Below are 27,289 nucleotides of genomic sequence, written 5' to 3' on the forward strand. Positions count from 1 at the left end.
AACCTAAGTCCACGCGGGCGAAGCTGAGGGCATCATTTAGTATTATAATAAATGTTGCCCGTCTATAATTTTACTCTGGCTATTTAACTGTAAGGCTTTATCATCACAAAATTGAAGAGATTTTTTGCAATATTTTCAGCATTCTCATTTCCCTACATCGCTCGATTTGTCAATTTTCTTACTTTTAGGGATCCGTATCCGAAGGGTGCCACCCTATTACAAAGCGTCCGGTGCCCGTCTCTCTGTCAGCAGGCTGTACCTATCTCATGAACCCTAATAGGTAGAGCAATTTTAACATAGAGAGTTCTTTATAGTGTTAAGTATCTACCTATATCTTCGACGATGGCAAGGAAGCCGTCAATGTGACTTCTCCCATTGCTCCTTTATCTACACTAAGTATACTTTTATGATAATTATTATGGTACAGGCAGGAAACTAAGAAGGTATGTACTTATATACATACCTACGTAAATAGAACGATGTACGAAAACTCAAAACGGTGATATCCTAGTGGTTCCTTATAAAAAGTCTGCCTTCTAATTGTGAGGGCGGGGTTGCGATCTCGGGCACACACCACTATCTTTCGGAGTTACATGCGTTTTATGCAATATGTAAATATATAACTTGATTTAACGGTGAACAAAAACATCGTGAGGAATCCTGCATGCCTGAGAGTTCTCAATTATGTTCTCAAAGGTGTATGAAGTCTGTCAATCTGCACTGGGCCAGCGCGCGTGGCAGACTATAGCCCAAACCCTTCTCATTCTGAGAGGAGACCCGTTCTCAGTAGTGGGCCGGAGACGAGTTGATCAAGACAGCTAAGGCTGCCTTTGCATTGTAAGGCATAATATTTATTTGGAGGGATTCTAAGTTGATTAAAATTTCGAATAAGTAGGTAAAGGGTGAATAAAAAAGACCAAATGTTCAGTAACGCTGACGCGCCAGTATAATTGTGACGAAATATTTACAAAGAAAATGTATAACATAGGTACCTATAACAAAAGCACATCAATCTATGTCAAGATAAAAGAAATGCAATTGAAGTCGTAAGTTAATGAAACGCACAAATATTACTTTAGAAATGTAAGTCTATAAGATCTACATCAATATCGAAATTAATATTCTCCTTTAATTTCAGAGCTTACCTACTTTAATAAATAAATGAGGGTCTAAGACGAAATTTGCAAAATGAAATGAAAGTTGGACATAACAAAATTTCGTGATGATTTTAGGTATTTTAACCAGTAAGGATAATATTTTGTATTATACTCGTTATTTGAGTTACTTAAGTCAGAAGATTAGTTTATAAATAATACTTTCATCAGAACACTTATCTATTAAACACTAAATTCTTATTTTTTTAGGTATTGATATGAAAGCACAACCAAGTTTATTGTTGCTAAAGCTAGGAAAGGATATTAGGTATTTTGCATTAATTTTAATTCATAAATTCACGATAATCAGGACACTGATTTTCTTTGAGGATTTTTAAGAAGTAGGTAGGCATCTGATTCGTACAGTTTGATGATAATTTTAAAGATCGCGTCATAGTGAACCATTAGAAGGGACAATTTGTTAGGTATTCATTCCTATAAATCTATAAAATTAACTAATACATATTAAGGAGCCCTGGTTCTACGAGCAAAAAGTTCAGCACAATTATGTACAGCATTCTTTATAAAATATATAAATAATGTGGTACATAGGTAGGTATGATAACAACATTTTCATGCGTCTTATCCTACTCAGTTTTACAACTAGGTAGGTATAATAATGTTTCAGGTAGGTACATAGGTACGAAGAGCTTTTGCTGGCGGTATATTTAAATACCGAATACCAATATTATAAATACGAAAGTATAACTGTCTGTCTGTCTGTTACCTTTTCACAGCCGGATGGGACAGAATGATTAACCGAATAGGATTAAATTTGGTACAGTGATAGCTTGCATCCCGGAAACAGACATAGGGTACTTTTCATCTCGAAAAATAAAAGAGTTCTCAGGGAATATTTAAAAAAAACCTAAATCCACGCGGAGTCGGTCGAAGTCACGGGCGATACCTAGTTGATTTATGACATTTATAGTTCCAATATTTTGTTTAAGTTAAAATAATTTAATTTTGTAGACAATACTTATTTAGTATCTAATATTAAACTGTAACGTGAATTTCATTCACTGACATCCTTAAAATTTTATTAATATTATAAATATAAGTGCTTTAAGCTATTTTCAACAAATCGTTTATATTTTATTTAGCATATTGGTCCAATTGGATTTTTATGCGATTTACTTATGGGCATTTATATCTTTTATACTTAGCACGAAATATAGCCACATATAGCATTTACGGTCACACTATATAAATAAGTAAGTATTTTGATATGTTTTACGTGACTACTACTACGGTAATATTTTAGTAATGTTTACAAAGAAAATTTCTAAGCTACCTATCTAAGAAGGTACTTTTTAAGACACGTTGGAGTTGGGAGTCTATAATAGGGATGCTGAACTTTTTCTCTGACCTTACATGTATATTATTATTTTAACAATTCACATTAACATTCTATGAAATAGTTTTATAAAATAATTTAAGCCTAAAAGGTAACTTCCATCTTTACGACCTGGGTCGAGCTTCGAGCCCGTCGCGTAGTCCACGCACGAAGCGCTCCCTCGCGAGGCTTGCAATCCACATTTCTTTCACTTACACTCATTATATCAACAAATATCTTAATTATTCATAAATTTTCTATAAAATTCGGTGTTTACGAGCCAAATTTTTAACATTTGTAAGTCTTGTGACTAGATTTTTCTTATTTAATAATACACAAGTAAATAACGTAGGAATATTTTGTACGACGAGATGCCATTGATTACGAGCGGTAACTTAAATGCAGACTACTAAATATTTAGATACCTTTACAAGATAAAACAGAATCACACAAATATATATACATTTACAATAAATTAAGCTTATGAGCTAAGCGTCCAGCAAACTTGGACAAAGTTCCTACACGGTAAGATTGTTTTCTTACTTAAAATTAATTATAATGAATACCATAATTAATTATTAATTCATACAACAAGCATAAACCGATTCCGCGGAGATCGAGTCCTTTACTACTCTCTAGAAAAATATTTTTAATCTAAGTATACGTTTATAAAAATAACGGAGTCGGCTTTAGACTGAAGAGAATGCGTCGTGAAGGCGGGTGTGGTCCTCGGGATGTCAATAAAGGGAAAACCGAAATGCTTAGAAGGGCAGGCTGGCACGAAACATGTTTTCGATAAGAGGCGGCGCTGGCACTAAGTCTTCAAGCTTCAGGTAGAAGATTCGCTGGAGCCCTTGCACGGAGAGCGAGCGCAGCTCGGGCAGCGCGCCGAGCACGCGGCTGAAATGCGGCGCGCCTGCTGCGTTGGTGTTCCCGCCGCAAGGCATGTGAGCGCGCAGACATCCGATTATCTTCATTTGTAAATGTTCAACTCGGTTTGGCTCTTTCAGGCCATGTCTCTCTGAGGACAAAAGAAAATGTGATGATTATTATTATTATATCAATAATAATCTCTTTTCAGGGCGTATTTAAGATTTATTTTAGAAACATAGTTAATTTGATATTCAGGGTGGAAACGCTGCTGTTTGCAATCGATTATTTTGATAAATATGGGTCATTATCTTAAAGGTATTGAAATTTCGTAGCCTAGTGAATAAAATATGTCGGTAGGAAAGTTTTAAAACTTAAATTAAACGAAATTAACATTTGTATTGCTTCCAAACAAGCGAAGCAATATATTTCGCAGTTGATTATTGTATTGATCAAGAATAAAAATTTACATGATTAAAAAATGATATTGAGCCTGTTTCAATTGGCTCTTAGCTGAAAAATAATTGGAGATATTTTTTTTCATTTCCTAGTAAAGTGATGGGAGCAATAAAAGTTAAAATTCGAGCAGACTGAATAGCAGAGAAAAAGAGATTTGAGGACGTACTAACCTGTTATAAGCGTCAATGCACAGAGGCAGGCAAAAGTAGAGATGTCAATATCCATAGAGTGCAGGGTATTACTAAAATCAAGTACAGCGTGCAACCAGTCTCCAAAAGACCTCTGGCATTGTCGTTTATCTAGGACCAATCCGTTGCAGAAGGTGAGTTTAGTGTCCTCGGGGCGAGTACGATAGGCAAGTCGTAAAACGAATAATTCAAGGCGTGCCGATGCAAAAAGTTGTTCTCGGTCTTCAGGGCAAAGCTCTCCAAAACCTGGTACTTTTTCGGCGAAAATTTTTATCATATCGATAGACGTCGTCAGTAACGAATAAAATTGTTGGATTACTTCTACATCCGAAATAGGTGGCTCCATCGGATTTGGCTCTCTATATTGTGAATAATCAAGATTGCCAAAATCAGGAGATGTATCAACATGAGCTCTGACTAATGCTGTTATTAAAGAAATCGGTGGACTCGGCGGTGACTCTTGAGGGCATTTTGGTTTAGAGGGTAATCTTCCTCGTCTACCTTTAAGCGAGTCAGTCCGCACAACCTCTTTCACCATTCCTACAGCAAGACACTTTTGAAACCGACAAAATTGACACCTGTTTCTTCTTCTCTTATCCACTGGACACGATTTTTCAGCTAAACATACGTATTTGGAACCTTTTTGGACAGTCCTTTTGAAAAATCCTTTGCATCCCTCACAAGTTCGTACGCCGTAATGTTGGCATGCAGCAGTATCTCCACAAACAGCACAAAGCTGACTCGGCGACTGTGGCGCTGCTCGAGAGCCCGCGTTGTCCTGCTGAGTCCCGCCAGGCGAGCTAGACGCGGAGCTCGGTGTTGATGCTTGCATACAGTGAACTCTACTACCGTGTAATTTGGGACTTTCGTTAGAACTACTAGATTCCGATCTCTGGACCGGCAAGGATGACCTTCGTTGTCTCGCACCTTGGTCTGAAGATATATGTAAATCCACTGTACTAGGAAATGGTGGCAATGAATAAGCCTCTTGAGTATTTGTAACGCCACCAGTGTCGAACGTCGGGGAGCACGGCTGAGCGGGTGCGTAGTAAGGCGATGGAACATAAGGTAATGATGGTTGATGATATTGATATAATAATTGTGTTGATGTATGTCCTTGATGGGAGTATGCGCTAACGTTATAGCAGTCTTCGTCCATCTTGATCCCGAATTCTGCCATTTCTTGTTTTGCGTAGCGAACTGAGTATGTTTCTTCAAAACTGGGCAAAGCTGGCCCGAGAGTAGGCGATGGAGTTTCACTCACTGGAGTCGCACGCTGAGATTTTACTTCAGGCAGTATCGGTGCGTGAAATTCTACGTCTGGGAATGGATCTAAATTTTCTTCTAAGATTTCAGAAGAGTCTTCTTGATATTGAGGCGATAATAAATCAGTGAAGGACGAACCGTAGTTGCTCTGTAATGAAAAAAAAAATCAATAGTTAAGGCGTTATACATACGGTAGGCGGAACGTTGACAGGGGCGGTAACGACGCACCAATAGCGCGCCTTTGGTATCAATCGCTTAGCAATGACTTTTATATTGAGACCGCCTGTTTATTGTGCAGGTGTTCTAATCATCGGTCATTTTTTTATTCAATTATGTACATCAAAAAAAAAACTGAACGTTTAGTAACCAATTCTAACATTTTAATAGCTACTTATAAAATGATGAATGTCTGAATACTTACGTGTGTTTGCAGCAGTAGCATGCTGGACGAGTTAGGCGTGAAAGCGCTTGGCGAGCGCGGTTCTATGGCGCTCGGCCCTAAAACAAAAGATAATTACTTTTAATAAAACATGTAACATTTTTTGATACTTATTAGATAGATAGGTAAGTACGTAACAAAACAAAATTACATGTTCCTCTTTTATCAGGGTCTGTTAGCAATAAGTGTAACAGTTGGGTAGTGACTAGAGGGTTGTTTGGGACTGCACCGGAAGACGCCGGCGTGTTGACGGCACCAGACTTTGAACTATCACGCTATACAAGCCATGCATCATTTATATTTACCCTCGGCGAACATACTTTGATTCCTACTTAAACACGAGCACACGTAATTGATGATTCGATATCTTTCGCGGGGTTGAACTGATGACCGAACGCTACCCTCTCGTGATAAGCAATGACGCCAAAAAAGAAAGGTCTTCTAATTTATACGGCAGTTTTGTCAGCCAAATATTGCCGGTTTGAATACATTGTGTCACGGTGCTTGATTCGCCACGCCCCGAAAATTGAATCCTATGTATACACCTTAACTAGATCTTTCTAAAACGGTGTAACTAGAACCTTCGTAAAAATATTTTCAGCCTTATGTGATTTGTTTAAGATTTAAAATGAATTAGCAAATTCATTTGAAAATTTTTAGGGCGAAAAGGCGATGGCTCCCTTGGGAGGTTATGAAATCACTGGCATTTGCAGTTTCTATTATGCTAAGAACCATTAATTTCGGTCTTATTAAGTTATAGACAAAACGTGAATTATTATATTTTCTTATTAATTTATTCATGGCTGAAATAAATTTTACTTCGCATTATTTAAATAGGCAGCTATTGCCTAATAACTATTTTATGTACATACCTAAAAGACTTGTAGTAGGAAGTACGAGTAGGTAGGTAAATATTTTACGTTGAAAAGTCGTTATACAAAAAGAAACTTATTTAAAATATTTAGCTACTTACCTACTCATCCATACCTACTTACTTAATACTATAAAACCGGCCGAGTGCGAGTCAACTCGTGCACCGAGGGTTCCGTACTCGGGTATTTTTTCCACCATTTTTACATGATAAATCAAAAACTATTATGCATGAAAATAAATAAAAATCAGTATTAGAATGTGTAAAGCCTTTTGATATAATACCCCATTTGGTACATATTATCATGGTTCATCCGTTTAAACGATTTCGACGTCTGACAAAGAAAGCTTGCATACCGGAGCATAGACTACTTTTCATCCCAGGAGATTTTTAAGAAAATTAAGTCGTCGCGGACGAAGTTGCCGACACTATCTAGTCTAGTTATAAATAATTTATTGATAGGTATCCAAACATATTAAAAATTAAACTGTACCTACGTAAGTACCTACTCTGTTGATAACTAGCTTAAGAGCCCTGTTCATGGAAGCGACAACTCGTTGGAGGGTGAAACTTAAAATAGTGCTGTTGCCCATAATTTCATTTAGGTACATTTTTATAAAAATCCGAGATAAAAATTGATTTCCCGGGGCGGGAAACCCGGGAAGTAGATACCATAATAAGTATGGATTTCTTTGGGCGGATGTAAAAGCTATCTCCTCTGTGCCAAAGTTACACTCGGTTGCACAGTTGCGGTGTAAACAAGTAATAAACTAACAAATTCAATTTCAAAATTGTCATTTTTTAATTTTTTGACTTTTTTATTGGAAATATTACATAAATACATAAACTAGCTTTATCTAAACACGTAGGTACAAATTATGCTCCCCTAAAATGATACCAAGAATATTGGCTGCATTCACGCGCTGGACAGCCAGGCTGATACGTTGCGCAAAAAATGAGCCAGCCCACTACCACCACCGCATGATTGATTAATATTCAAATGTGAACCAAATTACGTTTGTAAGGGAAGTACTACGGAGTACGCTAGTATTACCTACTTACCTACATTACTTCACTTACTTTATTTTAAGTTTGTGAAAATTTGAAAAGCTGTATTTCACATGTGACTTGATTACGTATAGGTAATAACAATTTTATCTAAGCAAAATCTTTACTTAATGAGTCAGAATACAATACCTATTTACTTAGTTCTTTAATTTGGGTATTCATACCACGTTGCTTCCTAGTCTACTCCATTGTAATTCTTTATCCATTTCGATAAAACTTATAAATAGTTTGTGTTGTTTTTAAAATAAACAGGTTACTGGGTTAAGTGACTCATATTTACCTACTATATTATGTAGATACGAATGCAAGTAAGCCTTAATTATTAGTTTTGATATAGGCTCGCCTCCAGAACAATCTTGACCAAGCTTTGTATCTTTAAAGTTGCATAATACCTAGCAAAGCTCTGTACCTTTAGAAGGAAAAATTGTTTACAGATCGAATAATTTTTTTTCGTAAGTAGATATACAGGGTGGTCAAAAAGTCGTGGATCAAACGCAATAGGGAGATAGAGGAGGTCATTTCCAGCAAAAAAAAATTCTACAGCATGGCCATATTTAAATTGCCCTAAAAGTTATGAATATTTTTGGGTTTTTTAACAAAATACCAAATTCTCTTACAATTACACTAATTAAAAAAAATGTGATAAAAAAACAACAAAACAAACGATGTTGTGTCATTACTAGATAATGTATCAGCACTACAAACCTTCTATTGAGGCTCTGGCTGCCAAATTAGAAGAGCAATTAATTTTTTTCCAAAACTTTTAATGCGTTACCAAAAATTAAGTGTCACTTTAAAAGCGCACTGTGAAAAAAAAAACTATGCCTCTCTTTCAAACTAATTATCCTTCCTATTTGCATTGTTGAAATAAGGATAGTTTCTTTATCCTTTTGTTTCCTAGAAAAGATGAACTACTTGCAAGACGGGCGTTCTGGGTAGTTCTGGCACGTGGTGGTAGTGAAGAGTTTCTGTTATTTTCACAAATTTTAAGTGTGACAAGCACAGTGATGTTTCTAGCAATTCAACGTACAAAAAACTAGCAGTTTAACTAGCAGCATGATAATCTTCAAAATTATTTTGAATTAAACTAATCTACTGAAATTTGCACCTTGACATGAAAAAACGATTATAATACCAGAATTACGAAACAAAGAGTAATGTATTATACCTCATTTGAATTGGCATTAAATCAGCAAGTTTTTCTAATACAGGGTCATTTTTCCGTAGTACATTTTTTTTTCACAGTGCGCTTTTAAAGTGACACTTAATTTTTGGTAACGCATTAAAAGTTTTGGAAAAAAATTAATTGCTCTTCTAATTTGGCAGCCAGAGCCTCAATAGAAGGTTTGTAGTGCTGATACATCTAGTAATGACACAACATCGTTTGTTTTGTTGTTTTTTATCACATTTTTTTTTAATTGGTGTAATTGTAAGAGAATTTGGTATTTTGTTAAAAAATCCAAAAATATTCATAACTTTTAGGGCAATTTAAATATGGCCATGCTGTAGAATTTTTTTTTTTTGCTGGAAATGACCTCCTCTATCTCCCTATTGCGTTTGATCCACGACTTTTTGACCACCCTTTATAGTAGTATGTATAGGTATAGGAGAAACAAGTAAAAAAAAAAAAAAAACAGTTTTATTGTAACATCATCAAAATTGAGGAGTTAAGAACACGAAGTTCGTTGACAAAGGAAGGGTGGCGGTTGGGTGGACAGTAACTTCACGAATCAAATACTTAGATATAGTGTAGGGTAGGGTATTCCAAGTAGGTAAGTCCGGTTCAAAGATAAACCCCAATAAGTCCAATTACACAAACTGCAAATAAATCAGCTTGAAAACGTTCAATCCCGCGACCATCTTAGTAATAAGAGGTTTTATGTAGGATTATTGTTGGTGAGTATTTCCAATATTTGCTATTTAGCAAATCTAACGTCGTGCTAAAATATTGTTGAAAATCGTATGTAAAATATAAAAACCAGTTTGAAATTAAAATTTTAAATCTAGACAGTGTTGCATATTGATTGATACCTACTGCTGCGTTGGAATTAGGTTTTCCTTGTCCACTTTGTTTCGTCTATTCTGATTTCTACATCTGAGTAAGTATAATAACACGTACCTACTTCCTTTTACCTTTTTTTGATTTTCAATATGGGTATAGTAACGCTATCCGTAAGGTAACTCAACATGAATAACTTTTATTTTAGTTACCTATATAATATACCTATATATAATGAGGAAACAATTTTTCAGCTAAAACGATTTAATTTGTCAGAGTCCCAAGTGGGCCTTTTTCGTAAAAGAAGTCCATTGCCAGCTGTTACAAAGCTCTCATGCAAAAAAAGTTATGTTAAGCAGTCACCATAGGTAAATATTATAAAAATACTTACACTATACCTACCTACACAAGGATACACGATCAAATTTTTTTAAAGCTTTCTCACTATTGGTGTTTACTAGACAGATTCTAGATAACATTTCTAAAATTAATTGATACTACTTAGTAGTAGAGTACTTAGTAGTAGTAGAATTAATTGATGTTACTTACTTACGACCCACGTTTAATGTTGGGTTGAATTAGTAACGAATTGGACTGGTTGCTTTTCCCATGGAAATTTAGAATAAGGTTCCAACAACGAACTCTGCATTCGCTCAGATTACCAAAAAATCACTTACTCTAGTCGTACACTCTACACTTAGTCATAAATGATGAAACATCATCTTGTGAACATTCACAAATTCACATACTTACCTAATAATAACGATGTACCTAGGTATCGAAGGTAAAATGCGCTCTAGGGGCAGATACTGTTTTTCCAGGATATGCGCCGCTGACCGTAGTGGTATATATTTCAGCTTTTTAATCTTTTTAGGGTTCCGTACCTCAAAAGGAAAAACGGAACCCTTGTAGGATCGCTTTGCTGTCTGTCTGTCTGTCTATCTGCCCATCTGTCCGTCTGTGCGTCTGTCGTGTCTGTCAAGAAAACCTATAGGGTACTTCCCATTGATCTAGAATCATGAAATTTAGCAGATAGGTAGGTCTTAAAGCACAAGTAAAGGAAAAAATCCGAAAACCATTAATTTGTGGTTAAGTAAACCTATTACAAAAAGAAAATTAAAATGTGTCCATGAACAAATAATTAGTATCTTCAATTTTCAAAGTAAGATACCTATATCAAGTGAGGTATCATAGTATGAAAGGGCTTTACCTGTACATTCTAAAACAGATTTTTATTTATTTTTATGCATAATGGTGTTTGATTTATCATGCAAAATGTCGGAAAAATACCCGAGTGCGAAACCCTCGGTGCGCGAGTCTGACTCGTACTTGGCCGGTTGTTTCTGTGTAGGTACAGAATAATCCAATCCAATAAATTACATATCTTGTCTTACGAATCGGTGTTTTAAACAAGTCCGCCACGTGATTTTTACTTCCTGCATGTTCTTATTTGGGAGTTTAAATGTATTTATAGGCACGTATTGGTTTTTATAGTTACAAAAAATATTATCAATGTTTCTTTTTGTTTTTAAATTCTTTATCTAAATGCAATATAAGGTGTATTGCATTTGGACACTTTTTTAAAGAGCTAGATGGTATTAAAACGTGTTATCGATCACGAACACGATTGCAAACTCGAATTTGTGTTACTAAGAAAAGACCCAATAAGACAGAAGAAGTTGAGATGTACGAAAAAGCTACCTAACAGTTTAGGTACCTACCTAATCATTTATTGACCGATACTTTAAGGTAAGCAATTTTATTACGTTTGGTAGGTACATAGATACTCGTAGCTTGCATCCTGAGTACGGACATGGACTACTTTTTATCCCGGAAAATTAATTATTTCCCACGGGATTTTAAAAAAGCCCATCCGTTTAACCGATTAGTATGAAAGGTAGAGATGGCCTGCATCCCGAAGACGAATATAGGCTTATTTTTATCCAGGAAAATCGAAGAATCCTTCGGAATTTTTAAAAAACACGCCGACGAAGTCGCAGCAATCATCGAGTAATTATTATTATAGCTCTTAGATTAGTAATGTCATCTATGGGCAACCCTCAAAATCCTCACAAGAGGTAAAACACCCTCTTGTGAGGGTTGTGCTGTAGGTAGTGCATTTCGTGGAAAACCTTTCTGTTTCTGATGCAATAATTTTCCGATAGATGGCTTTATATGGTGGTATGGAAAAAGAAAAATGTATGTGGCGCTGTAGTAAAAACGTTACATAATAAACTTGCACAAATGCTACTGTCGTTGTGTCGTTGTTGACTTTATTATATTATGTACCTAAGTAAGTAATCATCAATGTGCATTATGTATTCAAACATTTTTAAATAAATACAATGCCTTGCATAATTCAAATAACTCTTCGAATTACGATAAAGATAATGTTATCGAATGTAATATCATATTTAGCGTTAGGATATACTCGTAAATTACTTTAAACGATAGACTTATATAACTTTAAGATAGGTGATTTATAATGAGTATTCATGAATAAACCAAATAAGTTTACACTCCCATATTGAATAAATGAATTTGTGTTAAAAATGTTATTTAATGGAGAACGTTTTCAAGGCTAACAAGTTAACATAAATATTAACTTATAATACAAAATGATCCAATTCAGAGAAACTTCTTATATTATGTGGTAGAGGCACACATAAAACTGGATTTTGTTTGCAATATTCATAACATTTAGTATTTGAAATACATAATAAGTGTTCACGTAATACCTAGTCATATCATAGTCCTAAAATAAATAGTTACCTAATAGCATTCAAAACCTAGATTATTCTACATTAGGTACTATTTAAATATTGTACTCAATTTATAAAAATATTACAATTTATATCATTCATTTTCTTTACCCGTCTATATTATAACATTCAAAGACGGAAAACCGCCCAGTATACAATAATATAATAATGTGTTGAATTGTAAAAGGTGTAGAACATCAATTTAGCCTCAATTACTGATAGGAACGAAGCACGTCATATTTTTAACTACTTTTTAGTAATATCTTTACGTTTATCTACGGGGTGGTAGTTGGGCGGTCAGCTGTGTTGCAGAGCCGGGGCGGGCGGGCGGCGCGGCGTAGTGACGTCAAACTTTATGTGACGCGGACATGGGCGCCAGCGTATTATTCCAGCCAAATAATACTGTAAAAGTTCACATACGTCACTCTAGACATCTTTTACATTATTACAGTAACGTATACCTACTACGTTACTTTTCAGTAACGTATAGTATCATTTGTTAGTGCAATTACTATACCAAGCCTTATTCGTGAACTTTCGTTGTATAATGATTACCACCAAATCCATGAAATCAATACTTCACTAGTAATATTATAAATGCGAAAGTGTTTTGTTTTTACACACGCTGCAACGGAACCACGAATCGACGTGATTTTTTGCAATGACGTTGTATAGCTAAAAACGAGTGACAGGCTACTTTTTATCGCAAGAAATTAAAGAGTTCCCACAAGATTTTTAATACATCCTAAATCCACGTTGATTAGGATGTTGGACATCATCTTATAATTGAGTATCACATAATAATTATAATTAATTAATTAAGTAATCATAAATTGTCACAGCCATAGCTGGGGCGGAAAACTCACAAATCAAGAGTTGGTGGTCAAGGTAGATATAACAACAGTTAATATTATCTTGAAAATAATCAAATATTATCTCTTTTTGCACTTCATTTTATACAAGAATCTAATCTTTAGAGATCGAAGTTTTTTATTGTGTTAGAGTAGTCATTCATGTTAAATCTACTTTGCGTAGAGAATGAATAGAAACTTTGTGCAGTTTGTGTGTAGGTGGACAAGTAATCTATCATTGGGTTCCCAAGATACATATTCCAATTCAATGCTTTGTTTAAATAGTCTTTTTTGGATGCTTCACAACAATTTTTTTTGGCACTATAAAATCGTCATTATGGTCGGAAATAAATGTATGTAGATGTACATCGATTCAGAATTTTGAGCAGCTGTTGCTTATTACTAGAGTATAAAAATGCTAAAAATGTTTTAATATACTCGTAAGCTAGACTCTTGCATAAAATCTTTGTTTTTTGAAGTTGATTTACTTATATCTGACTTGAATGGCCAAGATGTTCTTATTTACAAAACTTTACAATAAGTATATTTTTAATGTTTCAAAAAACCTCCGCCTTTTTGGAACTTGGTTTCGAATAGATATTAAAAAAAAAAGAATCTACAATCTTAGGAAATTTTTTTTGAACATCTATTTATATTCTACGATGTTGTTGATTGGAATATACATAGATCTCTTACTTAAATGAGCGCAATGACATAGCGATACAAGTTATAAGGCCGTTACTGATTAGTTTGTTAAACAATTTATTAAAATTATCGAACTATTTCCATAACATGCATAACTTTGTATAAAACCGGTCAAATGGGCAGCGGGTATCGTTAAATAATTCTATATAGGAGGCGCCACTTAACACGTCATTAAGTAAATGTTTAAAGCAGAATTATAGCAAACCGTAGCTTTTCCTACTTTGCAGTAAGTAGGCTCGGATCTATAAAGTGACAACTGCACAGCAAAAGGTCACACTAAGTGCGTGCGTAAGTGTGTGCGATTTGTGATGCTGCAGCATCACAAAGAATTTGAAATAAGAAACTGCAACAAAAAAAAAAGCGCAACGGCAACGGTGCACGCGTATGTGACCGCCTTTAAGGTGCTGGTCCCTTTACTACGCACGCTGTGCACGGGCTTGCGGCGCATTTTAGCTGCATGTGCTCGTTTGCTAAGCAGCGTGGGTCTACGTTTCCAGTTTCCACAGCAGCACAACCTATACACCAATATTGACCCATGGCTATGTACAACTGTAGTGCAGCACCGTTCAAATTGATGCACCTTGAGGAAAGGACCTTGTGGAATGTGGAATGCCGTCGAAACATTCGCGCCCCACCTAAGGCTGCATCATCTTCTACTTTTTAGTGTGATTACAGACAAGCGCAAGGTTATAATTATAATTAAAAATATGGTAGAACATAGTTGAGCTGCGTGGGTTTCCTAACCAAGCAGACCACCCGCCATGCGTCTAGGAATGACGTCAATACCCACGTATTCATGCAAAACGTATTCGTTGGTTGCAGTGGACGCTATCACAAACATTTTCATATACTAGTTATAAGCTAAGTCAACGTGCGTAACGTGACCGTGCGCTGCGTTGGATACGTTGTCACCGCGGGTCGTTGCCATCACGCGAATCGAATTGTAGTAATTTCGAAAAATTACAGAATAATTAAGGCTCTTTTATTTTTCTTCAATTCTCTCTTTTATTTTTTTTCAATTTTCGTGATTATTCCGTTCTTAAAATTGAATTTTTGTTCAATGCTATAAAACTGATTTACAATTACATATATTCAAACAATCATTTCAAAACTATCAAATCAATTACAAAATAATGGATGTCATAAAAATAATGTTCAAATATTAAATAAAACGTTAAAGTAATTTTTTAAGCTTTATTAATAGCGACCTTGATGTCTGCCTGCCTCTAAAGTTCTGTGTGGGTATATAAGAACACTATAAACTGTGGAAAAATAAATTTGAATTTATTCATGTTTCTAATCATCTAAGAACTTGATAAGCGAAAACTTGTTTGATTTTCTTGATTTTTAGTTTTATACGAAACGTGTCTATGTAATCCAGCCGATTACATAAATATGGGTTGTTAGTTATTGTTAAGCAAATATCATTTTTATTTAACAGCGGAGACAGCCTAGTGATTAAAAGACATCCACCTCCGCCCGGTTCGGGAGTTCCGGGGTTCGCAATCGCACTCTGACTTTTCGGAGTCATGTGCGTTTTAGGCAATTAATATTATTTGCTTTAACGGTGATAAAAATTATTGTGAGCGAACCTGTATGCCTGAGAGTTATCCATAATATTCTCAAAGATTTGCGAAGTCTGTCAATCCATATATAGCCTAAACTCTTCTCATTCTGAGAGGAGATCCGTGCACGCTATGTAAAGTCACAGTTAAACCCAATGTCATTAAACCATAGATACTTTCATATTATGATATGTATAGGTACATGTGTATATGCGTAAGACAGAAGACTCTGATGAGTAAGACAAAAGATACAAAACGCATAAGAGTAGAAGAAACACTACAAAATATGAAAACCAAATGCGACGGCTTCATTTTGGAAGGCATACGTCACAGTGTAGGTAACCTATCTACTTCTTTTTTACATATAATATCGGTAGTTAATTCGATTATCACAAAATTTCCGTACAAGATATCGAAGGCTTCTGCTAGTATACTATCATATTTTTGGAGCGAAAATATTATGCAAGAATAATAATTAACAAAACTGGTTTTATCTAAATAATGTCTTAGAATTTTGATGATCTGAGTAGGCAATCAATATCACAGGCGAGCTGCCCAGTTTTATTTTACACTTGTTTGAATTCTTGACTATGGCTTGACTCTTATTTTTTATTATTTTATTTTGTTTTTTTTTTTTTTTTTCATAAAATAAAACCGGCCAAGTGCGAGTTCCGTACTCGTGTATTTTTTCCAACATTTTGCATGATAAATCAAAAACTATTATTCACAAAAATAAATAAAAATCTGTTTTAAAATGTACAGGTAAAGCCCTTTCATACATCGATGTATTTCTTATGATACCTCATTTGGTATAGTTATCTTACTTTAAAAATTAAAACACATTTTAATTTTTTTTAATGATGTAACCACAAATTCGTGGTTTTCAGATTTATTCCTGTACTTGTGCTTTAAGGACGTCTTTGCAAAATGAATAGGTATCAAAATTGCACTACTACATAAGTACACTGCCCAGACGCACACAGCTGCGTCAAAATGAGTGAATCGACTTGATTTTGATACTTTGATATTTTTATTTTATTTTATATTTGGTCATCTATTTTTTTAAACAGTTTTTTTTTAAATATGTTACCTCCCAAATTTCATGATTCTAGGTCAACGGAAAGTACCTTATAGGTTTCTTGGCAGACAGACAGACAACAAAGTGATCCTATAAGGGTTCCGTTTTTCCTTTTGAGGTACGGAACCCTAAAAAATTGGCCATATTATAATAAAAGAATACGTTTAATATTACCTAGCCAAGTTATTCATGTAGCTAATGCACTATTCAGTCTAGTTCTTGCATTTGCACGCAGCAATACCTTGGCACTAATACGTTTTTAAAAGCTCGTCCTTTTATTTAGGACAGAGTGACATAATCTAAGAGATTTACGTATTTATTTATTACATTATAATTACGATCTTCGCATTGAATCAGTAATAAATAATTTGAAGCGTGTGAATTTTTACCATGACCGAATTAATAGGAAACTCTGTACCGCGCGCTGACTAGTTGCTTTTTTTAAATCTTGCTTTTGTGAGAGGAGTAAAAGAGAAGGTTAGAAGGAAACAAGAGTAGAAACGTTATACAATATTTTTATTTTCGCTAAATGCAAGATGTTGGAAATCTCTAGAACTGATTAAAAGATCCGAGAGTAATAATAACATTGACTTGTAAACAATTCCATCGAAGAGCTGGTAGTTAGGCGGCCATACAATTACTAAGTTAATAATAAATAAATACTCGTAATTATCGAAAATACTTAATATTTGTTTTCGCTAACGTTCATGGACAGTTTATAAATAAACCAAAGTTAAACTGGTTCATGAAAAATAACATCAAGTAAATTCGACAGAACTGGTTGATTTCGTCTTTTTTAGGGTTCCGTACCCAAAGGGTAAAAACTGAGCCCTATTACTTTTTTACTATTACTACTACTATACTATTTTATTTTTATTTTTATGCATAATAGTTTTTGATTTATCGTGCAAAATGTTGGAATAAATACCCGCACTGAGGGTTCCGTACACCCTCAGTGCGCGAGTCTGACTTGCACTTGGCCGGTTTTTGTAGAGCTAATTGAGTGAAGTACGAATATATTTTTAGTTTTTTAAGGAAATGGGGGCCGTCATTTTTTTAGACCATTTTTGTGACGGGGGCTGTCTCAAAAACTAAACTAGTTATTAATATAAAATTTAAAATATAAAATTTAAAATTTTTATATTTTTTATATAATTTAAAAATATAAAATATAATATAAAATTTCGGTGTATTATGTTACGGTATATTATACAGTAGTAGTACAGTAGATTGCGCGGAAAGCTAGAGAATTTTCATGTTCTTGCTTTGATTGGGTCATATCTTAGGTCATATTAAACAAAATTATTATACTTTTGGGTTTTAAGATAACTGCTAGTTTAAAAAAGCCTACTTTTAGGATTTTAAAAGAATATCATAAAATATATCTACGAGTTGCTTACTTTGAGGTTTCAGGAAACTTTTCAGCGTGGCTGTAACCTTAGAGTCCGAAGGCTCGACTGGGTGTAATATGAAGTAACAAGTTTAAGGAAGTCGGTAGCCGGCAAGCAAGGGCGTCCTTGAAGCGGGGCGGGTCGATGCGTGACGTAACGCGGCGCATGACGTCACGGGCGTCGCTCGATCGGAGGCCGAGGCCGCTCGCGCCTGCCACGACACCCCCTTTACTGCCGCTTTTCCACGCCACCCGGGTATTTTTAGACTCTGTGACGTAATTCCGCTACAGAAAACGCTAGAGCCGTATGAAAAGTAAAGCTAAAAATATGCAATAGGCTGCTGCGGATTTTCCACTGGAGGTAATTTTAACCAGCTTCAGCTGTTTCTATTAGAACCTTTAGTATTTTCTTTCAATAAAGTTTGTCGTGGAGACCCTGAGGCCATGACGATTCAATTAATTATTATCATTTGCCTCATCTAGTGACAGAAGGATATGCTCGTTTTTGCGCAAAGAATCACAACCTGGCTATCCAGCGCTCAAGCGTCCCCCCCTACAGCACCCCAATCACAGCATTTTATTGTTTTTACTCTTTCGTTTTCGTAATAATTTTCTTTTTAATATCAAAGCCAAGTTTCTTCATCGGAACCGATTTTGTTAATGACTACCGGAACTATAACGTGATCACGCTGCGTCTGCGCGACGCCGCACGATTCCGTGCCACATGACAGACGCAACGGCTTTACTTATGTATGAGACCGATTCTCATCGCTAGTGTGAAGGGGCTTTTAGGCTTCAATGAGCCGCAGTTGTTGCATTGCCGCTTGGCGCTTGATTTAATTAAGTAAATGAATCAGATAGTTTTGATATATTATATCATAAACTGTACTAATATCTAATATGTATTGGGCGTAAAATATTAGCCACTGTTATAATAAATGTGAAATATTACTCATATAATAAATATGAAACTGTATTTGTTTGTTAGTTTGTCCTTCAATCACATCGCGACGGGCCTTCCTCCTCCTTCTCCATCTCCTGAGAGCGCTCCGGGGTGTCGGGGCGTTAAATCCTCATTCTTTATCATGTACATAGATAAGTACCTACCTAATTTGTATAATAGGTATATGCTTTTTTCATGAGCATCCTTTTAATAGATTTTTTAAACTTTTTAAAGGCAAGTCAAAAATTGGCTGTGCGATTGAATTAGATTATGCTCACTGCCACAAATATAACTTTCGGACTTTCTTGAGGCGGAGCGCAGGAGTTACGAGGCTTTTCCGATTTCCAGTTTGCCTATCGTGTAGATCGGCGATAATTTTGTAACTAAGAATTTTTATCTCACAAAAATTATAATGTTGTTATGTTAAGAGGCTACTTCAAGCCTTAAATTGTAATTTGCTCGAATTACTCCTTTTTGTAGTACAAAACGTTTGCCAATATTTGCTGCTTTACCCATCCCTTACCCCATAAGTAATAAAATCCCCTAAGATAATTATAACAGTTAATATTATGTAAATAAGGAGAATTAACATTTTTTCCAATTTCCACATCATTATTAATATTGTTTTTGGTGTGAGACAGAACGAATTCATCATACTTTTAATATAAAACATTGATTATAGTATGTACCTAGATACACTTATATAAACTACTCATTACTCTATACTCTGATTCACGAGTCTCAACCCTGAGTACGTAATATTGATTAAGTTATAGGAAAGTTTAAAATAAACCAAGCAAAAAATCATTCATTACATACAATTTGTAATCAAGCGTTTCATAGTGGCGCTCACCTATTTGACTTTTACTTCAAAAAGCTTTGAGCGCGTTTTATAATTGAAGAAGAATTGTCAAAAGTTCGGGATGTGCAGAAAATATCGGGATAATACAACGAAAAGATCTCAAATATCATTATATTTAAAACTCTATGCTTTTCTGATACATACAATAATCCATAAATAGTTTACCCTGGGGTGGCGTGTGACGTAAAACGGGAGTGCGATTTTATTCCATTCTGACGTCACTACAGCTGGCGATAGCGTGCCTTATCGTTGCGTCCCTATCCCTCATAATATAAAGCTTTCTAAACTGACTGGTGCTCCCTTGCTTTCCCAAAAGCTTTCGAGAGATAATCGTAGCCATACATATACATAACAGATGTTTCATGCCAAGTTGTCTACCACGCTTCTGAAAATGTTTTCAGAAACTACCTTTTTTATTTTTTGTGAAAGCCTACCCGTTGAAACTAAAATATCGTATCCTTTATTTATCCGTTCTTTTTTTCAGATAACTGACATATCCTATATCTGAAAATAAGTAATTCTGGGTACTTTTAGCCGAACAATTACAATCAAAGAAAATACACGGGCTAAAAACGGTTTTTGTGGCTTAATTATCATTCATCTTCCCGTTCTTAATAAAGAAAATATACCTAGGTAGTAAACATTAGACGGCCACAAAAATTTGTTGAATGAAACGTGTATGAATGTATTTTATTTTTCCTATTAATTTTATAGAGTCACTTTTTAAGTTGCACATTAATAAAAATCGCCAATATTTGTGTAATACATTTCATTTCATGTCTGCCAGTTATCAGGTGATAACAAAAGTGAAAGCGATGTTTTGCTGTGCGGATTCTCTCGAAAACCGGTGTTTGTTTAGTGTTCATAATAATTGTTTATCACTTAGGAGGACGTGAAATAGTGAATGGTAAAAGTTTTATGACTCTACACCCAGCAAGATTCTGTACGATTGAATCATTTAGATATACCTATACTCGAATTTTCCTGCTGTTACATCGTGTTGTATGTATTTCGTATGACAACTTTAGGTTTGGGAAATTACACTTTTTGCGACTGCTATCTGGCCTCCGCATTTGTAAGGCTTATTCTACACTGTGGCAGAATCGTTTTTCATCTCAGTTTTTAATTATCAGCTAGTTGTTTTAATTGAGATAATTATTATGTGACGATTTTATGAATTTTCCAGCACAGCAAGGTCTTCAATCGTTTTTTGCCAATATTATATGTTTGAAACATTAATAAAACTGGGCTAATCGATCCGAAAACGTTCGTATTGGGATTGTGATACGAATATGGCATTATGCGATCATTGGCAATTTGCGGAGGCACATCTCATAGTGGCAGGTGCAACGTCTGCCGGTTGCGACAAGCTATTGGGCAAGTGGAAGGCAACTCGGCTGAGGCCATCGGCTCCGGAGGCGATCGCGACATAAGCATCCCATATTACTATACTGGCGTTACCTAACTTGCAATTATGACAAAAACAATATTAATTTTGCTGCACTACAAGTCAAAGTTTGATTAACTCACTTCTTGTAAATATTGCTTGCAAATTACAAAATTTATTTAAAATCGTTTTAAGCCTTTTCGATAATGATCCTTTGACAGTTAGACCTAGAAAAGCAGTGGGCACCGTCTATTTTGGTTCTGATTAAATATTTAATGCTTATTTATTCATTACTATTAACTTTTTTGCGTTGTGGTAATAACAAAAAATTGTGGAATCATCTAGGATAAATAACGTACCTAACTACGAACTGTTTATCTTCGGATAGTTGATTATTAGGATGTTATATTATTATTTTAAATATAAAACACAAAGGGGCATAGGTAGGAGTATGTCTTCTCAGATCGGCGAGCGGCGGCGGCGTGGTGATATGTTGAAATATTTCGTCATTCTTGAACATCTTAAGCCTACATAGACAGTAGATTTTTGCATAAACAAATATTGAGCCTTAAGGCTATTTTTGCTAATGATTGGTACGCATAAGGAGACAACTAATAAGTACTTGCAAAAACCCGGAAGTTTGCCTGCTGATGAGTGTTTTAATAAAAAGGCTCTATTCGTGATGTAGAGCTATAGTTTTTGATCACCTTCTTGTTATTTTTTTCTTTGAGTTGAGGTATACGAGTAGGTACGTTCGTACTTAATACCTTTTACCTATATTTATCGAATTATGTATTGAAGTTTTGTGATATGAATAATTTTCATTAAAGGTCTGTTTGATATTTTTTAAAAATCTCCATTTAATCACTAATAGTTAAGTATAATATAAATTTTAAAAAGAACTACTCTTAAATAATTTGGGAATATTGCTATACGTCTTTTAACGGTTGCCGATAGGCCGATTGCATCTGTTAAAAGACATCCGTTATGCCTTTGGCACTAGAAAAACACACTGAAGTGGTGGTAATTTGGAACTGCTATTAGGTTACTTTAATTTTTACTTAATAAAAGTTTAAACATTATGTTTCTAGAAAAAGTTAATAGACTTTAGTTCTGTATTTAAATGTGATTTCTCCAAATATTGTCTAGGCTCGAAGATAAAAACTATTTGATTACCTAATTTTATTTAGATACTTTAATTAGATACGATTAGAGTTTATGTTGGGAATGCTTGAAAGGGAAATCGATAAATTTGATCAGATTTGCCGGACTCCTGTTACTGTGGACAATAGGTTACACCTACCCACATTTTTATGGGTCACTAGGTAACTGTGAGCTCGTCTGTAAAACCTGCTCTGATAATATTTATAAATCTCTATGATCGATTAAGTAATAATAATGCGTTCTACGATTAATAAATAATTATTCATTTCTGAAAGGAAAAATGCTTTTTGTTGTACTTGATAAAATGGAAAAATGTACTTATGACTAGTGTTTTTCAACAGGAAGCTGGGATGAACGGTTACAAAAATAAAGTATAATTAAACTTACACTGTACAAGGCAAATTAAAATTTAAATGACAATAAGTAGGTAACATAGTTTAAAGATAAAATAAGTAAACAAAACAAAATAAAATAAAAATGTTACGTACGTGTGCTAAGGAATTGTCTTAGGCCACAGTGTTGGCTGGAGGGCGTCAGCAACGCACCTCGCATTCTAGCCTATGGCCATTTTCACGACAGTTCCACACAAAGTCTACGCACCCAGAGGTTCTACACAACGAAAGCGAAAATAAACACAGAATTGGAAGGACGCGGATGGTGGAGCGGGCGCTGACCTGGCGCTGGCTTGTCAGGATCCAGAGAATCGGCGCGCGACTCCAGGGTCAGACCGAGGCACGCGCCAGAGAGTCCCAGTTCGCTAAGCAGGATCCTCATGCGGCCGAGCACATTGCACTCACTGCACGCGCACTCACTCACAGTCAGTCGGTAAGAGGAGATCGCGAAGGGGCGCGCGAAAGTATACGCGCTGGCGGACGGTCGGTGCGATACTGAGGCCGCCGCCGCCGAGGCTGGTGGCTATATCGCCGCGCCTGACGTCACGACTGCGACGTCATAGTGGTGACGTCACTAACGGTACCTCCCACAGTCCGCCCGCCGCCTCGTGCCTCGCCGCCCGCCCGAACCTGCGCTAACGGCATCGCTAGTACGGAGCTTTCGTACGCCCGCGCCGCAACCGCTGCCACAGCCACCGCCGCCCGCTACGTTCCATGGGTGCCATCTATCACGTTTTCACGGTCAAACACGTGCCCCGTGTTCATTTCTATGGGGTTTGTTACGTTTATCAAAATAATCACAGTAGGTATACTCAAGTTACTAAAAGCTTCGTTCAGTGTGAAGGTAGGTAAGCTTTTCTTATTTGTTTTCCTTTACAGGTTTGATCAGACCAGAATCAGTGCGTAGGTTCTAGAACATTGTATGAAATAGCTTTTATCTTGTACATATGCGACTAAATAGAAAATATCTAATTATATGTAGTGAAACAAAGTGAAACAGGTAAACTTTTGCTAAAGCTTTTTATTATTTTCGATTTCTTCAAGTACCTATTGTTTATGAATAACATCATTTAGCAAAAAGATGGTAAGTAATACCTAATAACAAATTATTACCATTAGTATCAAAATCACTTGGATTTAATCATATTCGAGATTTAATTGATTTCATATTTTATCATAGTTTACATATTAAAAAAAAAAAAAAATATTCGAGGCTGCGGGGTCTTTCAGTTTCATATACCTAGGTAAGACTTTATTTTAGCAGATTTGTTTATATTTAGCTAAGTATCAATGGTTTTATAGGTATCAGCCATAAATTCTGCAAAGAAAAAATTCGACAAAATCAATAAATCTGAAATAACAAGAATTATTTGAATAACCAAGAATTATTTTCATTTATGTGGATAAAAGTTCTCATTTTCCTTCCTATTTTCTCAATCAGTACGAGATGTATTTTTATACCAAAAGTATGCTATTTCATACCAATATTCAAACAATAGGAAGGGCCAAATCACGGCCAAATATTTGTATACCGAGTTTACCTGAGTTGTGTTTTCCTTCGTGTGTAGCTAACTTTAGTTACTTTTTTGAAGTGAAAACTTCTTTAGGCGCGTTGGCCGATTTTGGGATGGATACAAAACTTCGAGATCGCGTCACCGTCATACTTACTTATGATAGTAGTGCCGCTAGATGCTAAACTAATGTTAGTAATTTTAATTTACAAATTATGAAACTTTAATTTTGATACTGGAGTTCATTTGAAAATCCATAAAAAAACACTATTATTTAAAAGTTTTAAATTTTCACTTCTGTCTGCAGTCCCCACTAATTGCAATTTTTTTAGAGTAACTACGAAGAAGACAAGGGAACTATTAATCACATTTTTTTAATATTCTGAAAAGAAAACAATGGTTAAAAAAAACAAAGGCAACAACTCATGGATCACAATAATTCTGAGCCACATACATGTACTAGTTTCAAACGGAGACAAATGCATCGGTGCCGAAACGGCGTCCGTCGCATCCCGCTCCCATTCGTGCAGACCGCTTCCGCATTGATGCGGCTCTCGTCACACCAGGATATCTATAGGGCTAGCGTACAGCCCAGATCGAATGCACTAGTATGCTATTTCAGACTCCACTCGCTAGCCGAACGCCCCAGTTCCACTTGATCAGATTGGCTTCGTTGGTTCTTTCACGTAAAAGGACTGTTGACGTACCTGCAAAGTAGACGATTTCTCGATCTAATGCCATTCGAACAACAGACACAAGAAATGAGAGTTATATTAAGTTCTACATTGTGCTTCGTTGCGTTGCCTTGTCATCATAGTTGAATGTTGGAGATAACAATATGTGGACCTTACCTCTAATTGACGTCGTATCGCCTATCAAATCGCTTAGCGGGCTACCTTTTAGTTTTGCCAGTGCGGATGGTAGGTAGTAGGTATAGCTCTATTTCTACACAGCCGTTGTGGAAGTGGTAGTAGCAAGTCTGTACCTTATATGGGTGAATCTGACTTTGGAGGTCAGAGTATTGCTGTTTACCTTCTCTTCGTGCATAGGAGATCCTAAATATCAGAAGTATCTCACTATAAATAATTTTGATCAACTATGTAACATAATAAATGTTATTTCTTTGAAAGCATTATATTTATCCTCACTAGTGTTGATGCCTGTGACTTCGTTCGCGTGGACTTAGGTTTTTCAAAATCTCGTGAGAACTCTTAGATTTTCCGGCATAAAAACTAGCCTGTTGAGCTGTCGCACTCTCCAGGTATTGAACTACAACCATGAAAAATGAACATCCGTTGTTCCATTGCTACTTGATTTAAGTCAAATTCGAAGTGATTTATTCAAATTGGGTACTGTTGTACACTTTCTGTTGTACATCAGACAATGATACAGTGGTGATACCTAATTACGTTAACATAAGGATTGAAGGACAAATCATCAAACTAATACACCAATAAAACAAACAACCTTTCGCGTATAAAATACTAACATTGGTGTAACTTAATAATTATGATACAAGAAAATACTTATATTCGTTTTCATTCAGTGATGCCCATCTTGACTAAAACCTGTATGCATACAACTGCGGCCTATGGGGCTCTATATGGGATCCTTCTCAGATTGCAGCGGTCAGAGGGCAACCGTTGGATCGTTGAATGCCGGAAATTGCTGGGCCAAAATTATTAAGGCTTTGAAATCTCAATAGTACCTACTCATGTTTCTGTCAATAATGTTTTTTTTGTGAGTCATGTAAATAGTTGGTAAATTACGTTTTGTGATGTGTAGGTACGAGTAAATCAGACATTCGAGTATAGGTACTTCAAAACCAGCCACTCAAGTATGTACACTTATAGCACGGCTTATAGGTACCTATTACATGAAGTATGTTCATATCAATTGTAAGTACCTACCTAAACAAATTTTATTTTGCCAAGTTGAGAATTTTAGTCATAGTTGTATAAAATCAGATCCGTTTCCCGCCAGAGACAGAGTGCAAAAATATACAATTCCATACTAATATTATAAACTAGATGATGCCCGCGACTTCGTTCGCGTGGATATAGGTTTTTTAAGGTTCCGTACCTCAAAAGGAAAAACGGAACCCTTTTAGGATCACTTTTTTGTCTGTCTGTCTGTCTGTCTGTTGTCTGTCCGTCGTGTCTGTCAAGAAACCTATAGGGTACTTCCCGTTGACCTAGAATCATGAAATTTGGTAGGTAGGTAGATCTTATAGCACAAGTACAGAAATAAATCTGTACATTTAAAAAAAATTAAAAAGTATTTCAATTTTCAAAGTAAGATAACTATACCAAGTGGGGTATCATATGAAAGGGCTTTACCTGTACATTCTAAAACAGATTTTTATTTATTTTTATGCATAATAATTTTTGATTTATCGTGCAAAATTTCGAAAAAATACCCGAGTACGGAACCCTCAGTGAGCGATTCCGACTCGCTCTTGGCCGGTTTTTTAAAATACCGTAGGATCTTTAGGTCTCGGTTGAAACGAAGAGGACGTAGACGAAGAAGCACAATGGATAAAATAAAGCTAAACATCTCTTGTATTATTTTAGACACAGAGGGTTGTTTTCTTCCGCGGTGTGTCCGCATTCAGCACGTTGCATAGGTATATTTACGGCTGTTAAGATTGGTCGCATGCCCTAGTACTATTTGCTACTCTCTCGGCAAACGTCCAGTTATTCTAATTTTACTTATAATCGATGCCGTCGCAACGCCGCGTCGCGCCGGCTCACGGCAAGACTCATCACGGATAGGTGGGAATTGGCAATACAGACATCAGGTAGACTAGACATACATGTCAGCTTTCAAAAATAAAAGCTTTTCCTTCTTTCTTTCTTAACATAGGAAAAGCTGGTTAAAATATTATGTTTGCGCGAAGAGCACTTCGATTCCATAAAAGACGGCACCATGATAACTTCCCTATTATTACATGGTGTCTCTCGTTTCTTTTTTGTAAAATTCGTGACATCAATAAATAATAGACATAATAGTTTTTGAATGTAACAATC

The 27,289-nt window shown here is 35.6% G+C and overlaps 1 protein-coding gene across 3 annotated transcripts; it reads right to left on the reverse strand.

The window, feature by feature from the left end:
- Positions 1-921: 921 nt before the first annotated feature.
- On the reverse strand, positions 922-23,227 carry LOC123879458 (probable nuclear hormone receptor HR38). 3 transcript variants are annotated; one of them, XR_006799024.1, is made up of 5 exons: positions 23,032-23,227; positions 5,695-5,771; positions 3,990-5,421; positions 1,915-3,511; positions 922-1,881 (listed from the first exon to the last, which is right to left on the reverse strand). XR_006799024.1 is itself a non-coding variant. In XM_045927195.1 (4 exons), the coding sequence occupies exons 1-4, from the start codon at positions 23,129-23,131 to the stop codon at positions 3,252-3,254; spliced, it is 1,869 nt and encodes a 622-aa protein (XP_045783151.1). In that variant the 5' UTR covers positions 23,132-23,227; the 3' UTR covers positions 922-3,251. The 3 variants fall into 3 exon arrangements, 2 of the variants coding, with proteins under 2 accessions (XP_045783151.1, XP_045783271.1); XM_045927195.1 differs by having other exon boundaries at positions 922-3,511; XM_045927315.1 differs by having other exon boundaries at positions 922-3,511; positions 22,846-23,227.
- Between the last annotated feature and the right edge of the window lie 4,062 nt (positions 23,228-27,289).

This window comes from Maniola jurtina, chromosome 1 (assembly GCF_905333055.1).
Source record: "Maniola jurtina chromosome 1, ilManJurt1.1, whole genome shotgun sequence".
NCBI lineage: Eukaryota > Metazoa > Arthropoda > Insecta > Lepidoptera > Nymphalidae > Maniola > Maniola jurtina.